At 54.5% G+C, this 19830-nt stretch overlaps 1 protein-coding gene across 3 annotated transcripts; it reads left to right on the forward strand.

Moving 5' to 3' along the window:
- Positions 1–5452: 5452 nt before the first annotated feature.
- On the forward strand, positions 5453–19751 carry TRPV6 (transient receptor potential cation channel subfamily V member 6). 3 transcript variants are annotated; one of them, XM_059396242.1, is made up of 15 exons: positions 5453–5825; positions 12958–13055; positions 13201–13323; positions 13704–13841; positions 14132–14230; positions 14376–14551; positions 14948–15094; positions 15179–15391; positions 15825–15911; positions 16012–16088; positions 16327–16492; positions 16847–16913; positions 17298–17566; positions 18582–18688; positions 18981–19751. In XM_059396242.1, the coding sequence occupies exons 1-15, from the start codon at positions 5698–5700 to the stop codon at positions 19258–19260; spliced, it is 2175 nt and encodes a 724-aa protein (XP_059252225.1). In that variant the 5' UTR covers positions 5453–5697; the 3' UTR covers positions 19261–19751. The 3 variants fall into 3 exon arrangements, with proteins under 3 accessions (XP_059252225.1, XP_059252226.1, XP_059252227.1); XM_059396243.1 differs by lacking the exons at positions 5453–5825; positions 12958–13055 and having other exon boundaries at positions 13248–13323; positions 13709–13841; XM_059396244.1 differs by lacking the exons at positions 5453–5825; positions 12958–13055; positions 13201–13323 and adding an exon at positions 13374–13392.
- The last annotated feature ends 79 nt before the right edge of the window (positions 19752–19830 follow it).

Raw genomic sequence — 19830 nt, forward strand, 5'->3', positions numbered from 1 at the left:
ATCTTTTATTTCTTTTTGTTGTTTTATTGCTGTTGCTCGGACTTCTAGTACTATGTTGAACAACAGTGGTGAGAGTGGGCATCCTTGTCCTGTTCCTAATCTCAAATGGAAGGCCATCAGCTTTTCCCCATTGAGAATGATATTCACTGTGGTCCAATTTGGGATAATGACTAGACCCTTTCTTCTGAGCCCCAAACCAGTGCTCTTTACTCTAGGCCTAGAGGACCCACAGCTCCCTCTGCACACACCCTGAGCCCAGTGTGAGGAACACTGCTCACAGTGCAGTGGAGTGGAGTGGAGACCCAGCCCCCTCCTGCCTTGGCGGATGACTGCAGCCTCATCTCTGGATGTCAGCCCTCTAGGAATTGTCCTGGTCAGAGAGCTTTCACCTCTCCCCACTTAGAACTTTGGGGGTCACAGGATCCTGCCATTTATAAGGCTAGAGGGTGATCAGAAGCCATGTGGCCCCAAGTCCTGTCTGCCAACCTTCTCTCTCCTCTGCTTGGCAGAGCATCTGTCTCAGTGATGCAGAGACAAGGACAGACACATTCCACCTGAAGGGTAGGAGGTTGCTCTGAGCTCCATCCTGCTTCTAGAAGCTGAGGAGGGCTGTCTGGGGGAGTGGAGTGTGGAAGGGAACAGGAAAACTTGAGAACTGAAGAGTCCTTATTTTTGCAGATTGGGAAACTCAAAGGTAAGGGACTTGGCCAGGGTCCCATAGTCATTTCTGGTCCAACGGGGTTGGAATGCAGCCATCCTGGCTACACATCTTGCTCTCTTTCACCTCTTCCAAAAACAAGCCTCATGGCACATTGGACATATTTGGAAAGGTCTTTGGGGGCTGCACACCCTTTAGCCTCTTTCGTGGTTGGCTGTAGCTCCTGCTGGAGAGGAACCTCTAGGTTCCAGGTAAGGGGGGATGAAAGAGGTTGGGGCAGGTGCCTGAGCAGAGGGGGCCAGGTTTGGGAGGGAGAGACCTCAGAGTCTGGGGAAGAAGGAGCAGGAGCCTTGGGCAGAGCTTGGAGGGGCTCCCTCTAAAGCTTCCACCTTCCAGATGGGGGGTAGAGGAGACAAGATGTTCTGAGGAGGTGAAGGAGGGGCTGCCAGCCCAGGGAGACCTCTCAAGACTGACTCAAAGAGTCTTCCATTTGGTGGGGATGGGAGGAGACGGGAGAATGGCTGACAGTGGAGGGGACATGGGCATGGGTCAAGAAGGCTGCTCCCCTACATCTCACATCTGTGCTCTTCCGGAAGATTCTGCAAAGGGTCCAGGAGAACCAATACCTGTGAATTTGAAAATCTACAGACTAGTAACACAGACTCATATGCACACACACACAGCACAGCTGCTCTAAAATCCTGCTGTGACACATTAGTCCATTACATATAAATATTCCATGCATAAACACATGTCGAATACCGTGTATGTGCCTATCCGAGGAGGTGGGACCAGCGGCAAGGTGCCGTTTGCCGCAGCCTCTGCCCTTCCTCCCAGGCCCCATTTCTACTATCAGCTCAGTGCCCCAATCGTGTTCCTCTGGGCCTTGACCAGATGTCTTCAAGCGAACAGAGAGAAGCTGGGGCTCCTGCACAGCGTCCCCCATGGTGTGCGCAGGTACGCCGGCACAGACTGGAGGGTGCAGGAAATGAGAGCGAAAGAATAGAGCCACAGTTAGCAACAAGGACAGGAAAGGGGGCTGGGGATGAAGGTCACATTTTGGGTGCAAGTATGTGACCATTCTGCACAATGTAGACCTCCTGACCTATGAAAGCTGAAGGAACTCAGGTGACTCCTCTTTGTTTGGAATCACAGGATGTTTGAGCTGAAAAGGACCTTGGAGGCTTTCCAAGCACAAACTGCCCCCCCCCCCAGGTAGCCCCTGATCTGGCACCGGAGAGAGCCCAGTGCGCCTGGCTCCCTGTCAGGTGGCTCGGCAGTCCACCCTTCACAGCGTCCCTGGGCAGTGCCCAATGCATGCTTGCGTGTGTGTGTGTGTGTGTGTGTGTGTGTGTGTGTGTGTACAGCACATGCGCACCCATGTTCACCTGCTGACCCACCACCCGCTCCCCGGCAAGCTTTATGAGCTGGCATACAGGGCTGGTGAACCCAGTGACTGGAACAAACTCCAAGCTGAGTGAGCAGCGGTTTTGACCTCGCTGCCCTGTGCTGGCTCCATCCTTCTAGCCTCTCACCTGTTTTTTCCTTTGTAGGCAGCCCTGCGCACACCGCACACCGCACACCACACCGGCAGAGCAAAGGAAACGCCCTCCTGAAGGGCGTGGGGAGCAGGGATGGGGTGACGCAGTCAGCTGGACAAGGAAACAAAGAGCAGAGATCTAAATAAGGGAAAGAAACTGAGGGTTGCAGAGAGATCGCTCAGAGTCATGGACGCAGATACACACGTATCCTGCATTACAGACCACCACACACACACACACACACCACACACGTGCACACGCACACCTCACACAGCACATCATACACCATAACCACACACACACCCCGTATCATATACACATACTACACACGCACGCACAAACCCCACACATGCTAGCACACAGTCTAAGACCGAGGGGGCAGATACAGTTGCAAAGAGAACCAATGAGAGAGGGAAAGCAGAGGGAAATATAGACATAGAACAGACAAAGAGGGACAAAACCAGAAAAAAAGAAATGTACACACTTTTTTGCCCTAGATCAGTGGTTCTCAGTGGAGGGTGATTTTGTCCCCCAGGGAACATCTGGCAATGTCTGAAGGGGACATTGGAGAAATGTCCCCTGGAGAAAGGGGATGCTACTGTCCCCCAGTGAGTGGCAGCTAACCATCCTGCAATACATGGCACGGACCCACACACAAGGAAGGTTTACTTGTTTCAAAACCACAGTAGGGCCCAGGCTGGAAAACCATGCCTGAAATGCAGAAGTCAGCCGTACACAGGGTCTGTGGCCCCCACGGGGCTGTCCTTCTGTCCTGCATGAACTGATGCCCACATCATCTCGCCGGCCACCTCCAGCCCCACCAGCATGACGCTCACCGGGGACCAGTCAGACCCTGGTTGACCACTGCCCCTCTGCTGACTCCTGAGGACCTAAGCAGCCGTGCCCAGACTCCCCTGAGTTCCAGGCTTCCTCTTGCCCCGCTCAGTCCCTATGCCTGTAGCCTCCCGTGTTTGCATACTCATCATGGATTGCAACCGAGACCTCCCACGTCAGGAGGTGCTGCGCAGCATGGACTGCGCGTGAGCTGGGGAGACATGCGAGGCTCCTCAAGACAGGAGGAGCACTGGGGCATCCTCCTGTCTCCTCACAGCCAGCCAGCCCTGAGAGGAACAGGGAACGTGGCTTTCAGACGTGAGAGGACCCGTGTGGGCAGCATCACCCAACCCGAGGCCCACCGTCCCGGTTGTCCAAGCATGTGACGTCGGGTTGGAGAACGGACAGGACGCTGTGGGCAGAAGCTTGAATCCAACCATTTGCCCTGACCCCTCCCAACCCTCCATGCCCGGTGAATCTGTTCTCAGTTTCCCATCTGTCATGGTGCCCCATGCAAAGGTAGCACCAGCTGGAGGAAGTGGTGGAAGGAAAAGACAGTTGGGAATAACTGTCCTCCGGCAGCCTCCCTCCTCCACAGGACAAATACCGCACTGCTTTATTCCCTTTCCCACCCGGGACTGAACTGGGGTCTTTGCCTGGAGCCCAGCAGTAAAGAGAAGGCAGGCGGGTCAGCAGGCAGACACATGCTGGTTTAATGGGCGCAAAGGTCCTGGTTTGGGTCCCAGCGCCTTCCCCCCACCCCCGAACCCACTGACCCTTCGATGGGTGGGGAAGGCAGCTTATGGAACTACAGTGTTTGCTCAGGGCTCTGGGGCCTGGCCTCGGGCCCAATGGCAGGGATGAGAGTGTGGCTTTCCCTCTAGGTTCCAGGGAATCTAGAAGGCACCTGGAAGTACCTGGAAGGGTACTCCTCTACCCTGCCCACAGAGATATCCCACCCTGCACCTCTACCTCCCCCTCTCCCCTACTCATACACACTCATGCACACATGCACATTCCACACACACACACACTCCTCACTGTGTCCTCCAGCTCTCTGAATCAGACACAGGTAGTAAAAAACAGACTTTGCAGCAAGGGAGTGACCCACAAATACCTGTGACTCTAAACGCCCAGACACCCAGGCCCCAGGCCATCGGGCCCCTGCTGTGCCATGGGACTGAGTATCAGCCAAAGATTTGGTCCCATTCCCGCAGGAAGGTTGAAGTTGCTGGCCAGGATAGCTTGCTCCCGTCAGAGTTCTGTGCGGTGGGAGCAGGATGGGCATCCTTCTTCCCCGTGACTATGCAAGCCCCAGCCCCTCCCTGGGCCTCCATCCACCCACCGGGCTGTGGGATTGGGTCCGAATCTGGCCACTGCCACGAATTGGCTATGAGAACTTGGGTGATTTGCTTTACCACTTTAGGCTCTGTTCTTCTTTTTTTAAAATCTGTAGAATGTGGGCGACAATACCTTCCTTACAAGTATGATGTGAGTTTACATGGAACATTCCACAGGGCCCACCAGCCAATAAGGGGTGAATAGAGGCTACCTCCCCCAGAGCTTGCCTGAGAACCTACCTGCAATATTGGAGGCATATTTATACTAAAAAAAATTCTTCACTGTTTATCTGAAATTCAAATTAATTGGACATCCTGTATTTTAGTTGGTAACCCAATACATGTATGCTGTGATGGGGAAGGGTTCTAGAACTCCAGGGTAGGGGGTCTGTGAAGTCCAGGGGGCCAAGTCCTGCCCACAGCTCCACTTTATGCCTTGGCCCCGGAGCGAAGAATGGATGAAACATCTTTGAACGGCTATCAAAACAAAACGAAACAAAGCATGCGTGTCAGAGACTGTATGCCTCTATGTGGTTTGCCAAGCTTAATATATTCACATGGACTATCTGGCCCTTTACGGAAAAAGTTGGTCGGCCCACACTGGGTTTTCAATGTTTATATATCTCTTCTGGGCCAGGCTAGACATTAAACTGAAAGAGTGAAGGAAAGCTAAATCTCCAGGAGAGAAAGGCCCAGAAAAGGCCTTGGGATAGAGGTTGGCTCTGGCTCTCCCCACTCCCCAGGGGGCCCCTCAATCCCCAAGGCCCAGCCAACTGGCTTCCCCTCCTGGCCCACATTCAATCTCTCAGGCTAGTCTGACCTGTCCAGGTCTTTCTATAAAAGGTCATCAGGTGTCCCAAAGTCCAAAGGAGGCCTCTCCAATCTTTGAAGGCCTCCCCTTTCTGGACTGGCCGGGGGTGGGGGGGGGCAGGGAGAGAGACCCAGGCGGGGAAGGGGTTTAAGCCAGGCCACAGCTGGAAGGCCGGTCTGCTGGCCTGTCTCTTTAAATCTCAGGTAATTTGGGAGGAGGGAGGGAGTGTCTGCACAGCTCGGGCTCACTCCCGGGAGGAGCTCCTGAGGAGGAGCCAGCCCCAGCAGAGGGAGTCTCAGTTTTGCCAAGTGTAGGAACCTCAGAGCCCTCTGCAGTCTGGCTCAGGCCTCAGGGAGACTCTGCAGGGACCCCAGGAGGTAGGAGACTAGGAGACGGGACCTCTCCAGGGAGAGGGCAGGCCGGCCCTTGGGGGAGCTGATGTGGCCCCAAGGCTGAGTCCTGTCGGGGTCTGGCCTTGGCCTCAGCCCCCCCAAGGAGCCGGCCCTACAATCTATGGGGTTGCCGCTGCCCAAGGAGAAGGGGCTCATTCTCTGCCTGTGGAGAAAATTCTGTAGATGGTTCCAGAGACAGGAGTCGTGGGCTCAGAGCCGAGATGAGCAGAACCTGCAGCAGCAGAAGAGGTAAGCTTCAGTGTGCTTCCTCTGCACCCCCACACGTGCCCCTTCCCCCTTCCCAGCTCCTCTTCTTTCCTCCTTCCCTTTCCCCCTACCCTTCCTTCCCCCCAGCCCCCCACTCTCTCTCAGTCTTCGTTTGACACAGACTGTGCTTCCAGGCCTGGCTCCTTGAGATGATTTTGTCTCAAAGGTCTTGGCCTCTGGGGCTAGAGCTCCCTAGGATGCCAGGTGGGCGGGGAGGGCACTGGCCCTGACACAGGTGCCCACTATCTTTAAGCTCCTATTCAATTATGAAAGCTTCTTGTACTTCTCTAAAGGCCAGCTACCTTGCTGGGCCTTGGAAAGATAATAGCATCATGGACCCACCACCCTGGGGGGAGCTAGTGGGTCAGGACAGTGCCCGAATTCTCTACTCCCTGCTCCTAGAGCAGTCTCTCCTACAGAAACATGCAACGCATACATGTACGCATAGGGGAGTGGATGACTCGGGCAGGAAGGAACTGCAGACATTAGTAACCACAGGAGACAAAGTGTGACTGTGGTTGTCACTGCGCACTGTCATCAGCCATTGCCCAGGGCCCTGCTGAATGCCAGGCACGGGGAGGGGCGGGGGTTGTCACAGAGCTGAACAAAGCAGGGACCCAGCCCTGGGGTCCATGACTCTCTACTGGGGGAAGGGTGTGGGGCCAGAAGGGTGCTTGCCCACTCTCTCATTTGGGCTAAGCAACATGAGAGGCTCTAAAGTTTGAACCCCAAGAATATTGCACCTGTTGCCTCCAGCCTCTGAAACATCCCTAAACTCTGACGTCTGCCCCCAACTCCCCCCCGGGAGGGAGAGGAGAGGAGAAAGCTTGAGTCTGTCTCCACAGGAGATGGCCTCTCCAAAGACTCCCCGGGCCTCCCCACCCAAGAGCTGGCATGCTAGCAGGAAGTGCTCCTGTCCTGGTGTTCCCCCGGGGTCCCTAACAAGGCAGATAATACATCCAATTCATAGAAGAAAGCCCAAAGATTTTGAAGGCTTTTGTATCTGAGGGTCTTTCTCCATCTCCAAGAGCGGAGGCCTGCCTGAGCCTGACTGGGAGTGGCTGTGTTTCTTCTCCCTTTGCCCCAGGATTCTGGGCTGGGGGCGTGCTCCTTTCCAAGCTCTGGCTTTCCCGACTCTCACACCAGCCACCCACTTCTCTCCCCCCAGGCCTGGGAAAGTGGGGGCTGAGTGCATGTCTGGCTGATGACATCTTTCAGCACAGAAGGGCACTGTTGTTGGAGAAGAGGCCATCCCTGGTTCCTTCTGCTCCTCCCTTCCCACTCAGGACCCTGGGGCTGGGGGAGCTAGACACAGAGCACAAAAATGCCTGGGGCTTGGTAGGGGTGGCAGAGCTGCCCAGTGTGCCAGCAAGGCAAAGACCAAGTGAAGGACCACAGCCTGGCTGCTTCCACTCATCTTTTCTGCCCCTATCCCTTCCCCAGACCATTGAGTGGGCCTCCTCAGGAGCCTTGGTCCAGGAAGGCCTGATGTTGCCGCTTGGAGGGATCTGTCTGGTTCCTTTCCTGATCTCTCTCTGGTTCCACAGTTTCTTGGCCTGCCCCCCCCCCCGCCCCCAGCCTGGAGTATTGACTCCCTGCCCGGTGGGCACTCCCAGGAAGGACACGGAAATGGCCAGAAAAGGAAGTATCCTAGGCTGTGCAGTGAGTGGCCTTAGGGAAGATTTGCAAGCAACTAGATAAATAGAGGCCGTCTAGGTGAGGACAGTACTGACAGGCAAGGAGGCAGGCTGGTGGCAGAAAGCAGCAAACAAAGTAAGGAGTAGCTACCTCACCTTCTATAACCCCAAACCCACGGGAGGGAGGGCCTGCTCTCCCCTGGGGGACAAGGCAGGCCCAGCATGAGCAAGTGATGAAGTCAGAATTTGTGCCAACAGCTCAGGGGGGCCTCTTGGTTGGGGTATCCGGGGCAGGGGGTGGACCACAGTCCAGTGAGAAGGGAAGGCTTTATGGTCTCTCCAGGATGGCCAGGAGCCCAGCAGCCCTTTCTCTCTCTCGCAGATGTGTCTTGAGTTTTAGTCTCACTGCCACCTCTGCTTAAATCCACATTGCTGGACCCAAGCTGAAATTACCTTTCTCCCGTTTCTTCTTTCTCTCTCCCTGGACCTTGAATTGTCTTATTTCCTGAGATATAATGTATTAACTACTTTGTGAGCATAAAGCATTCTGCTAGATTTGCAGAAAGTGAACGTGATGATGGTGCTCTCAGGCAAAATGCCCCAGTATGCATCTCCTTGGGTGACAAGTGCGCTTGGGGGGTGTCCTAACCAAGAAGGGTTTAAGCAGGTGTCATGCGTGCGCAGAGGAGGATGCTGCGGTATCTGGTTCTGCCTGGTGTGGGGTATGCTGGCTAGCTCCCAGAGGCTCACACCTGACCCCGTTGCTGGAAACTTCTCCCTCCCTCTGGATAGTGAGAAGGCTGTGATGATCACTGGAAGTTCTTCTCTGTTTGGGTACATACATGTATGTGAAGTGATGCGTCTGGAAAAATAAGCTCTGGGGCTCTCCAGGCTATCAGGACTCTGCGCCTCAGTAAACACACGCAGGTACATCCTTGCAAGCACACGAGCTCCAACTGCAGCACTGAAAAGGGTGGCCCGACTCCAAGTCTGCAAATAACCACTTTCCCCCTGAGCTCTGGCTTCCTCATCTAGTCGCCAAGAACCCAAGCTGAGGGGAAGTGGCCCATCAGTGGCCAGTGCGTGCCCCCTCCCCACACAGGACTGCCCTCTCCCGCATCTGTGGTCACAGTTCTGGGCTGACCCCCTTCCCCTGAGAAAGGTTGGTAAGAGCCATAAAACTAGAAGAACCACATAATTGAGTGGTGAGAGCCCGAGGCTAGGTTCTTGGCAAAGCATTCTGCGTGTAACTCTGCGAGATCTCCTCACAGCGATTTGGTTGTGCTGCCTCAGTTTCCTTTTCTGAAAAATGAATCATTCAGCCTGCGTCACGGGGCTGTCAGGAGCATAATAAGGGAGATGCTGCTTTGGAAGCTGAAAAGCACATTTAAGAAATGAGATTTACTGTGATAAAAACCACGGTAGTCTAAAGGCAACACCCCAGGAGGGTGTTGGCCGGAGTTTGAGGGGCTGGGTACCTCCTCTTCTCAGAGCTGTATCCACCCGGGAACTTGTAACTGAGCTCCCACATCGCGTTTGCCTTCCCCTTCCCAAACGGTACGCTTGTCGGAGGGGATGCCCGTGGACACGGCCCCCTGGGCCTCTCGGCCCTCTCCAAAGCCCATCAACCCAGAGAACAGGGACAGAGAAATGGCTGAGCAGGGTCCAGTCCTAGCTCTGCCTCTGACTTGTTTAGACAGGTCACGTCAGAACTCCAGGCCTCTTTCTACATCTGGGACATGAACAGATAGACCAGATGTCTAGCAACTTCCTAGCTCTAAAATTCTGATTTGAATTCTCCTTCCAGGCACTCTGAATTCTGTCTTATTTCCAGCAACCAAATAGAAAACTTTGCTCATGTGCACAAAGACATATACACATCCGCGTACACATCCATAAGGAGGAGGAGGAGAGGTGGGGATGGAGTGCAGGGAACAGGGAGAGAGGAAAGGAGAGACACTCGTGGGGTGGCCCAGAGGAAACTTCAGGGGGGAGGATCAGAGATTTGTGTTCTGTCAAAAAAAATGGGTAAGGATTTGCAGTACAATTTTCACCAGTCTAACATTAAACTAAACTGTTCAATTTGGTAATTAATGGTCAGGCCAAATTAAAACTTTCTACTTCCTGAAAACAGCTTCCACACTCCTATAATTTCAGATTTCCTCTGTAATTTCCTTTTGCTACTCAATCAGTAGAGTGCTCAAAAGGCTTTACCTTTTTGTTTCCCTCTTAGTTAAATATTTAATGATTTGTAAGAAAACACACATAGAGAATTTCTCGTTCCTTTTAATATGAAGACTCCCCAGATGGTTTATGAATAATTCTACCTGTAGCTCAGAGTTTCCCTACCTTGGCAGGGTGGATATGCTGGACAGAATAATTCTTTGTTAGAGGAGACCGACCTGCATAAGATGCTTCTTAATAGCATCCCCACCGGAGGCCGTGAGCACCCCTCTGCCCCACGCCCGTTGTGACAACCAAAAATGTCTCTAGACTTTGCCAAATTGCTTGGGGTGGGGAAAGGGGCTCACCCCTGGTTGAGAGCCACAGCTCTAAACCACTATTTGTGAGTAAGAGGTCTGGCAGTAATGTTAAGTATTCTACTAAATGAAATCAAATTTTCCCCTGGAAGGGAACGAGTATAATTCAACCATTCAAACCAGAACATATTTTTATCAGTATCTCCTCTTCTTGGTCTAGGGAGGTGTGTAGCAGAGACCTGCTGAAGATGCATAAATTTTGCTCTAGATCTAAACTACTTGTATCTCAGGCATGGGAGTCTTTGGGTGGGTCTGCTCTTGACCTTTTTTTATGGGTCCCAGGAGTAGTCAGGTTTTGGAGGGGGTCAGCGTGGCTGCTGAGAACGTGACAGAGGGCTTTCTCTGCTGTCCCCTTGTGGCCCTCTGATGCCATTGCAAGTAATTGCTCCAATCCCTCAGAACCATTTCTACGCTGCCCCCTTTTTTGCTGGATTCTGGAGTTGGCTGCCCAGAAGAGACCAGTTCTCTACACACTTTGCTGGGTTGGTCCATAAGGTGATTCTTCACTTTATCTGGGGTTTCCAGATAAAGTACAGGACATGGAGTTAAATCTGAATTTCATATAAATGATGAATAAGCTGTTGTTATAAGTATGTCCGGATATCACATGGGGCATAGTTCTATTAAACAGTTATCGCTTGTATATCTAAAATTAAAATTTAATGGAGCATCCTGAATTTTTATTCGGCAAGCTCAGATGGACAATAACTCCTTGTTCCCCAGGTCACAAGGGCAGCAAGGAAAAGAGCACGTAGTAGTGGACGCTTTGGGGGACATTTGTGGGCTTCAGAGCTGTGTAGGGACCGAAAGGGGTGTCTATAGGCCGGCGACCAACTAGCCTCCCCGCTCATATGTTAGGAAGCAGGGAGTAGAATTGCGCACTTGGGTAAGAAGCCCCTTTGGGTCCCTTTTTAATTTTGCCATTAGCTTTAGTCCCAATAGAGCATAAAGGCAGAAGCTGATTGAGGGAGAGCAGTGAAAAGATATAAAGATGAGGAAGAGACTGACTTCTGCCCTTAAGCAACCCTACTATAGAGGAAGAGACAGTATAATCATAACACGGTGAAAGATGCAAAAATAAAGGGCCAGAGGGGTGTGTGTGTGTGTGTGTGTGTGTGCGCGCGCGCGCGCGTGTGTGTGTTGGGGGTAGAGCTGGCTCTCGAACATTTTTAAAGAAGGGGTTTGGGCAAATCGTCGGAAAGACGGCGGCGGCGGTAAAGGGAGTGTAGAAAATTTGCTTTGCAGCTGTGTTTGTATACCGAGCATACTGGTTTTTACTTAGATTATATGTTTGCCTAAGGTTGGCTTCGGGGATGGCCAGTGGAGATGATAAGGAGAGCCAGTAAGGCCAGACTACCTTCTGGCACTGCTGCAAATTCACTCGTTCTGCAGCTAGTGGGAGAGCGTCTATCACACGCGAAACACGTTCCTAGGCGTTAGGGTCACAGAACAGACAATGAACAGGGCGAGATGGAGGCCCTGGGTTCCAGGTGGAAGTAGCGTGTGGCAGAGGCATCGGGAGAATAGGGTGCTCTGGGGCAGTGAGGACAGAACATCAGGTGTGAGGAGTGAATGGGGGAGGAGAGAGTGGAAAGGCAGGTGCCCAGAGGCTAACAAGGACCTCTGTGTTCCTTCTCTGAGAGCGTTGAAGGCAGATTTTCCAAGCCATGATGGTACTGCCATTTAGAGGGGGCACCATGGCAACATGGGTAAGGATGGATCGGGGGTAAAGAGTGCATAGGGAAACTGTAGTTGGGATATTTTGCTCATGAGGGGCAGAACAGAGAATGGAGACATGAATTGATGAGGGTCCACAGGGACAAGGAGGTTGGCATCACTCGAGTGGGGACGGAGCACTAAATGGTGAATTGACACCACCTGGTGACTGTCCATATGGCATGGGGGGTGGGGAGCTGGGGCCCACATTTGGGGAGATGTGAGTCTTGTGCTCATTCCTCCTCTCCTGACCACCTCCACCACCCCCACCCCAGCTCTTGGAGTCGATTTCCTGCCATTAGTCGTCAGTGTGTGAGCTCCCATTCCCATAGTGGGCCATCGATGGCTAAATGGTGTTATTTCATTTAGCTCCCATGGAAAGACCATGACCTTGGGCCAAGAGAGAAATTGAAGAAAGGGGGCCCCATTGGTCTTAGTTGGGCTAAATTGTGATTATAATCTAGGTTTTTAGTTCATTGTAGGAATAAAGCTCAAGAGAGGATCTGGTGAGTCAGAGATGATTAGAGAAGATGATTTTTTTTTTTTTCTTCTTTGCCTCACACAAGGGAGAAGCAGACAGGAGTAGGAAGAGAGTATACTCTGACTTAAGGGTCAGAAAAAAAAGGTCCACTGTTGCTTTCTGATGGAGCTCTGAGGATGCTGTTGTCAGGAGGAAAGTGCCGGCCACAAGCGGCTTTGCCCGGAAGGTCTAGAAAGGAGAGCATCACACCGCTGGAGGAAATCTGCTAGCCTCTGCATGTTGACTTCCTTCCCAAACATGAGGGAGGAATTCCTTGTACCCTTAGTCCATGAAAACAAGGCTTATCTTGGGGGGTAATCACAGGGCACTTAGTGAAGCTAAACAGGGTTGCTCCAGAGGTCAGTAGGTCAGGAGGTGAGTGAATACTTAAGTAAAGCTCCTCCCCTCCATACCTGATACGCAGATAACACATTCACACACATTCTGGTCCCAGCACCCAGGGGACAGGAAACCAGTTCTGATGCTCCACAAACGGAAATGGGGGAAAGTTGCTTTGAGGGTAACTAACTAGTCGAGAGAAAGATCAGACAAGGCTTGGCACCCGATAGCCTCACTTCCCTGGATCAAGGTCAATACTGCTGAGGTGCACGGTTTGTACGTGAAGGAGCCAAGACATCTCCCTTTACTGCACAACTGGGCACGCTCACCATTGCCACCTTTCTGATTCCTTTCCCTTATAGGATCTGGGAGTCTCCTCTCCTTCTAGCGGCCAAGGAAAACAATGTGCAGGCTCTCCACAAGCTACTCAAGTATGAGGCATGTGACATGCACCAGAGAGGTAAGAGGCAGAGCCTTCAGCACCTGTACCCACACATGAGGTTCCCGGTATAGCCCAGACCTTCTGCCCTTGGCCGCCACGCCCCTATTGTCACCATCCCCCTGCTCCGCAGAAGCCGCATGACTCTTCTTTCTGTCAATCCCAGGAGCCATGGGGGAGACGGCACTGCACATAGCAGCCCTCTATGACAACCTGGAGGCAGCCATCGTGCTGATGGAGGCCGCCCCTGAGCTGGTCTTCGAGCCCATGACATCCAAGCTGTATGAGGGTGAGGAGTCAAGGGGCCCAGGACGGAGGGAAGGGGTGACCTGCTGGATATTTCAAGTCAGTCTCTGTGGTGGGTAATTTGGGGAAACCAAAAAGGGAGTCCGAGACCCCTAGTTTTCATGCTTCTCTCTATCTCCCTTTTTTCTCATCATCCTCACTGTGCGACATGAGAGCACCAGCCCCCCGAAATGCAAGGGGGCTACAGTAGGAAGAGAAGAGAGCAGCTGGCTTCCCTGGGGACCCTGCCAGCCCAAGACCCCCCCCCCCCCCCCCCCCACACACCCCCCGCCCCCCCGCGGCGGAGGGCCGGGCGTGGATAAGGGAGGGCCCCCCGCAGGATCCTGGGGACAGACCCCATGACTGAGAGCTCTCTCTGGCCAGGTCAGACTGCACTGCACATAGCCATCGTGAATCAGAACGTGAACTTGGTGCGAACCCTGCTTGCCCATGGGGCCAGCGTCTCTGCAAGAGCGACAGGCACAGCTTTCCGCCGCAGCCCCCGCAACCTCATCTACTTTGGTGGGAGCAGGGCCAGGACTGGGAGGAAGGGGGAGTGGGGAGGTGGGCAAGAGCCAAGGGAGGGAGGCTGAGGAGGGCTCTAACCCCGGGGAAAGCTGGGAGGGGTCAGGCCTTACAGGGCTTAAGGCCAGAGCCAGTTCTCCCCATGGCACTTGCTCCAACCCTACCTCTGGTTCTGCTGACAAGTGTCACCAAGCCCAGAGCTCAGATGTGGGGGGAAGGAGGCAGTCGCTCAGGGACACTGCCCATCCCCTTGGGCACTCATGCCACGGAGCCCTGTGTGTCCGCAGGGGAGCACCCTTTGTCTTTTGCTGCCTGCGTGGGCAGTGAGGAGATCGTGCGGCTGCTCATTGAGCATGGAGCGGACATCCGGGCCCAGGACTCCCTGGGTAAGAGCTGGGGTGAGGAGGGGAGCTGGGATGCTGGGGGCTGGGAGGGCAGGGACCTGGACAGCCCCCAGGCCTGTCTCGGGGTGAGCAGGGGAACAGCAGGGCCTTCGGTGCAATGGCCATGCGACACCCGTGTCTCCCGCAGGAAACACCGTGTTGCACATCCTCATCCTCCAGCCCAACAAGACCTTTGCCTGCCAAATGTACAACCTGCTGCTGTCCTACGATGGGCACAGGGACCACCTGCAGTCCCTGGACCTCGTGCCCAATCACCAGGGCCTCACCCCCTTCAAGCTGGCTGGCGTGGAGGGCAACACCGTGGTGAGGGACGCTCGCTCCCTGGGCCCTGTGGCCTCCTTCTAAAGCCCTTCCCCCCACGCCCCCCCCCCCCCCCAGGGCACAGTCCCTTACTCCCAACTCCGTGGCTAAATGCTCAGCTGCAGGCTTCCCTGATCCAGAGCTTGGAGAAGGGCACTCTAGAATATCTGCTCTGGTGACCCCAAGTGCTGTTCCCTTGGCCTGTCCTCTTCTTTGCCATCTTGAGAGGGTTGGTGGGAAAGAGGGAGAAGCAGAAACCAAAGGAGGTTCACGCAGCAGAGGCGTGGGGCTCGCGGACTGCCCGTTAGTGCCCAGGAGCCCGCTGCAGCCCTCCGGGAGGTGTGGTTCCCGTGGCCGCTCCTCACGCTGACCCTCTGACTCACCACCGTGTCCCCCCAGATGTTCCAGCACCTGATGCAGAAGCGGAAGCACATCCAGTGGACATACGGGCCGCTGACCTCCACTCTCTATGACCTCACAGAGATCGACTCCTCCGGGGACGAGCAGTCCCTGCTAGAACTTATCGTCACCACCAAGAAGCGGGAGGTATGGGTCGTTGGGTGGGAAAGAGCCGGGGTGGGGTGGAGTCGCGGTCTCTGAGCTGCTTGCTCTGTTTTCCTTCTGCCGAAGGCTCGCCAGATCCTGGACCAGACACCCGTGAAGGAGCTGGTGAGCCTCAAGTGGAAGAGATACGGGCGGCCGTACTTCTGCGTGCTGGGCGCCATCTACCTGATCTACATCATCTGCTTCACCATGTGCTGCGTCTACCGCCCCCTCAAGCCCAGGACCAATAACCACACGGGTCCCCGAGACAACACCCTCCTACAGCAGAAGCTGCTTCAGGTGACGCCTCAGGAGCAGCTGAGCTTCCGGGCGGGATCCGCTGTCCACCCTTTCTCAGACCCGCATCGCATTCCTGCTGGACACCCCCCATTTCTCCCTGCGCCCAGCTCTCAAATATGTAGGCACAGACATGGGACTCCCAAGTGACTCAGTCCGTTAAGCAGCTGCCTTTGGCTCAGGTCATGATCCTGGGGTTCTGGGATCAAGCCCCCAGATAATCTTCCTGCTCAGCAGAGAGCCTGCTTCTCTCTCTCCCTCGGCCTGCCGCCTTGCCTACTTGTGTTCTCTCTCTGTCAAATAAATAAATGAACTCTTAAAAAAAAAAGAATCTGACAGGGCTGGTGACCCTACCCAGGGAAACTGACTTGTGCCCAGGAGGGGGCAGGGTGGTTGTATGGAGACCCTGAGTGTCCTGACCATGTTTCCCTCTCAGGAGGCCTACGTGACCCCGGAGGATGACATCCGCCTGGTGGGGGAGCTGGTGACCGTCATTGGAGCTGTGATCATTCTGCTCGCAGAGGTCAGGCGTGGGCAGGATCTAGGAGGAGGCTGCTTTCCCCAGGGATCCAGTCTGAGCCCCAGGCTACAAGTGCCTTTGTGTCTTCCTGGCCCCTCTCCAGATTCCAGACATCTTCAGGGTGGGGGTCACTCGCTTCTTTGGACAGACGATCCTTGGGGGGCCGTTTCACGTCCTCATGTGAGTCTCCCTTCTCTCCCCCTTTCTCTGCCCTTCCCTCACTCCCTGGATCCTGACCCCTGGACAATCCCTGGAGGAAACTGAGAAGCCTTCTCCAGTGATGAGTGTGACCCTGTGTATTGAACTTGCAAAGGCCAAATCTGAGTGTGTGGGTTTTGCCTCCCTCGGCCACTCTTGCTCTTGTGTCCCAGGATAATCCCAGCCTCCTCTCACACTCCCCTCTGTCCCCCCCCTCCAGCATCGCCTATGCCTGCATGGTGCTGGTAACCATGGTCATGCGGCTCATGAACGCCAGCGGGGAGGTGGTGCCCATGTCCTTCGCGCTGGTGCTGGGCTGGTGCAATGTCATGTACTTCGCCCGAGGATTCCAGATGTTGGGCCCGTTCACCATCATGATCCAGAAGGTCGGTGCCTCCCTCCAAGCTTTCTCCAGAGAGGTCCTGGAGCCGCGGCTGCTGCAGACATTTTCATAAAGGGCCAGATAACAGATTCGCAGGCTTTGCGAGCCACATAGGGTCGCTCCTGCGTATTCTTTTCTTTTCCTCCTTCTTGTTTCCGCATTCCTTTAAAAATGTAAAAACCCTTCTCGGTTCAGGGGCTGTACCCAAACAAGCCAAGTGGATTGGGTGTGCAACCACGGTGTCTAACCCCTGGGGGGGTGGAACTGTCGGGCTTCCTGGGGAGACGTGTGAGAGGCTGCAAGGAACAACTGTCCAGGGGACCCATGTGGAGGTATTTTCCTTTTTCTCCTCCTTTAGATGATTTTTGGTGACCTGATGCGGTTCTGCTGGCTGATGGCTGTGGTCATCCTGGGCTTTGCCTCAGGTAAATCACCCGTGTGGGATGGGACCCTCACGGGGAGAGGTTAGAGGAGCCCAGAGAGCCCAGAATGGCTGTGGATAGACCTGGGGGAGGTGCGATGGAAGGCCAAGATACAAGGCCTGCAAGATACAGTGTCTGAGGATGGAACTCGCCTTGGGGGTGAGACAGAACTGGGAGTGTTATGGAGATGTGGTTCCTGGGATCGGGATAAACCATCCAGGAAATTAGGGAATCTCAGAACCTGAAGCGTGGAGCCACAGAGGGCCGGGTGTGGATGCCCGGTGGAGATGAGGGAAGTGGGACTGAATTGGGCAGCAAAGAGCTGGTCGTGGTCCAGTCACGTATGTGGTTGCCATGGTAACCCTCCATCCCCCTTGGGTGGAGCAGCCTTCTATATCATCTTCCAGACAGAGGACCCCGACGAGCTGGGCCACTTCTACGACTACCCCATGGCACTGTTCAGCACCTTCGAGCTGTTCCTCACGGTCATCGACGGGCCTGCCAACTATGACGTGGATCTGCCCTTCATGTACAGCATCACCTACGCTGCCTTCGCCATCATCGCCACACTGCTCATGCTCAACCTCCTCATCGCCATGATGGGCGATACTCACTGGCGGGTGGCCCATGAGCGGGATGAGCTCTGGAGGGCGCAGGTGAGCCCCCTGGTGGCTGGGAGGATTCTTGCAGGTCGTTCTCTTTCAGCCAGGGGCTGGGATGAGCTCACATAGAAGCAGGATATTCTGACCCGACACGTGTCTCCACGGTCACTGTACAGTACACAGAATAACACAGAGCATCCAGAAGCACTGGACTGGCACTACTGTGGCAGTACTTGGATGGCCGGAAAGAATTCTTCATAGTTCTCTTGAAAATTAAAACCTCAGGCTTTTCTAGAAGAGTCCACAAGAAATCAACCAACAAGAAATAAAGCTAATGGAGACTAAAAGTGCATTTAGTGAATTAGTCTGTAAAATCTGACCCAGAAAAATTGGACTGGTTTTAAAAAAAAAATGCTATGAAAACTTCTCACAGTAACAGAAGTAATCTTCAGTAGGATCATTGTGATAGAGCCAGAAGACCATTCAAATGAATCAAATCATTTGAAAAGATACTTTAGAAAATAATTTCTCTCAACAGAATTAAAAATGAGCATCCCCCAAATTGAATGGCACTTAGCTGTGCTGTGTAGGAAACGCAGTTAAAAGGCCCTAAATTGGCTAAATGGGGTTTGCTCAAGAAAATATGTTTTCCATGCAAATGTATTGATATTAGATTTCTCGGTAAGTTATTAGCAGTTTTAAATGGACTTTATGTCTGTAGGATCAAAATATCCTGTGGTCCCGAGCATCCCTTTCTCTTTGCTTTGCCTTCCTTCCTGTCTCCTTGGACGGAGTCTCTCAGCCTCCTGCAGGATCAGCATGGAGGTCAGGTCATGGGGCAGAGAATTGCGGGGCTCATGTTCCATTGACTCTGTCGCACAGCAGTGGGTCAGTCCAGCTGACACCACCCACCCCCAGCTCAGGGGTGTTGTCTGCCCCTTCTTGGAGACCATGAGCTCCTGTGTTTCCGAGCTATCGCTTCCTCCACCCGGCACCCTTTCCTCTCCACACCCTTCTATCTTTCAGTCTGCACCCAACCTCTGCTGGCCCCTTCTGTCCCCACACACAGGTGGTGGCCACCACGGTGATGCTGGAGCGGAAGCTGCCTCGCTGCCTGTGGCCTCGCTCGGGCATCTGTGGGCGCGAGTACGGGCTGGGGGACCGCTGGTTCCTGCGGTGAGTGACCCATGCGGGGCCGGGCGCCCCTCTGCTCAGACAACCTCCTGCTCCCAGGGTCCCCGTGTGGGCTGCCCGCTCCCTGGGCCCCTCGCCCAATGACCTGTGTTGACCTGAGGGTCCCACACTGGATCCCTGCTGCTAAGGCGGGGGGTGCCGGGGTGGGGTGCGCACCAGCTGCACAGGAAGGAACAGGCCAGTTATGGCAGGAGGCAGTGAGCACAGGACACAGGCCAGGCCTGGGACCAGCCCTTCCATCCCTGGCTGTCCCTCATAGCCTCCTTCTCCACAGGGTGGAGGACCGACAGGATCTCAACCGGCAGCGAGTGCGGCGCTACGCGCAGGCCTTCCACACCCAGGGCTCCGATGACTTGGACAAAGGCTCAGAAAAACTGCAGCTGGGCCACCCCTTTGGCCCCCACCTGTCCCTCTCTACCCCCTCCGTGTCTCGGAGTACCTCCCGCAGCAGCACCAACTGGGAGAGGCTCCGGCAAGGCACCCTGAGGAGGGAACTGAGGGGCCTGACCAACAGGGCTCTGGAAGACGGGGACGGCTGGGAGTATCAGATCTGAGCGCGCTCCGTCTCGTGGCTGCTGTCCTTTTCCTGGGGCGTCCGAAGACAACACTGAGACACCCAGAGGTCTGCTCTCCCAGGTCCGGGTGGGGGAAGCAGAATGCAGTCTGAGGAATGCCAGCTGGGAACAACCGCCCCAGGTCCCACTACTCGTTCAGCTCTGGGGCGAATGGAAACCAAGGAGGGAGGTGGCCCTCGCCTCACCCCGCGCACAGGGCTGGTGCCAGGGGGCACCAAGCTGAGTGGCTCTTCGGCCTTACGGAAGTACTCTGCACTGTCAGAGCAAAGCACTTTAAGGACAGGCTTGCCGTCTCTACCCCAGTGTTAACGGTGGGAAGGGGAGAGCCCTTCCCAGGGTGCTCCAGACAGCTGGGAGGGAGGCTTGTGGAAAGCATGAGTTGGGGGGACAGGTACCACTTTGGGGGTGGAATGAAGCTGGTTGAGTCTTGCCACCTTCTACCTTCCAATAAAGTCATTCCCTGCTCTGTGCCCTTGTGCCTTCTGCTGGGTGGTGTCTCCTGTTGGCAGTGGCCCTGTGCGCCTCCTCCAAGGCCTTCCCAGCCCCTCC

This window comes from Mustela nigripes, chromosome 4 (genome assembly GCF_022355385.1).
Source record: "Mustela nigripes isolate SB6536 chromosome 4, MUSNIG.SB6536, whole genome shotgun sequence".
In the NCBI taxonomy this organism is placed as follows: domain Eukaryota; kingdom Metazoa; phylum Chordata; class Mammalia; order Carnivora; family Mustelidae; genus Mustela; species Mustela nigripes.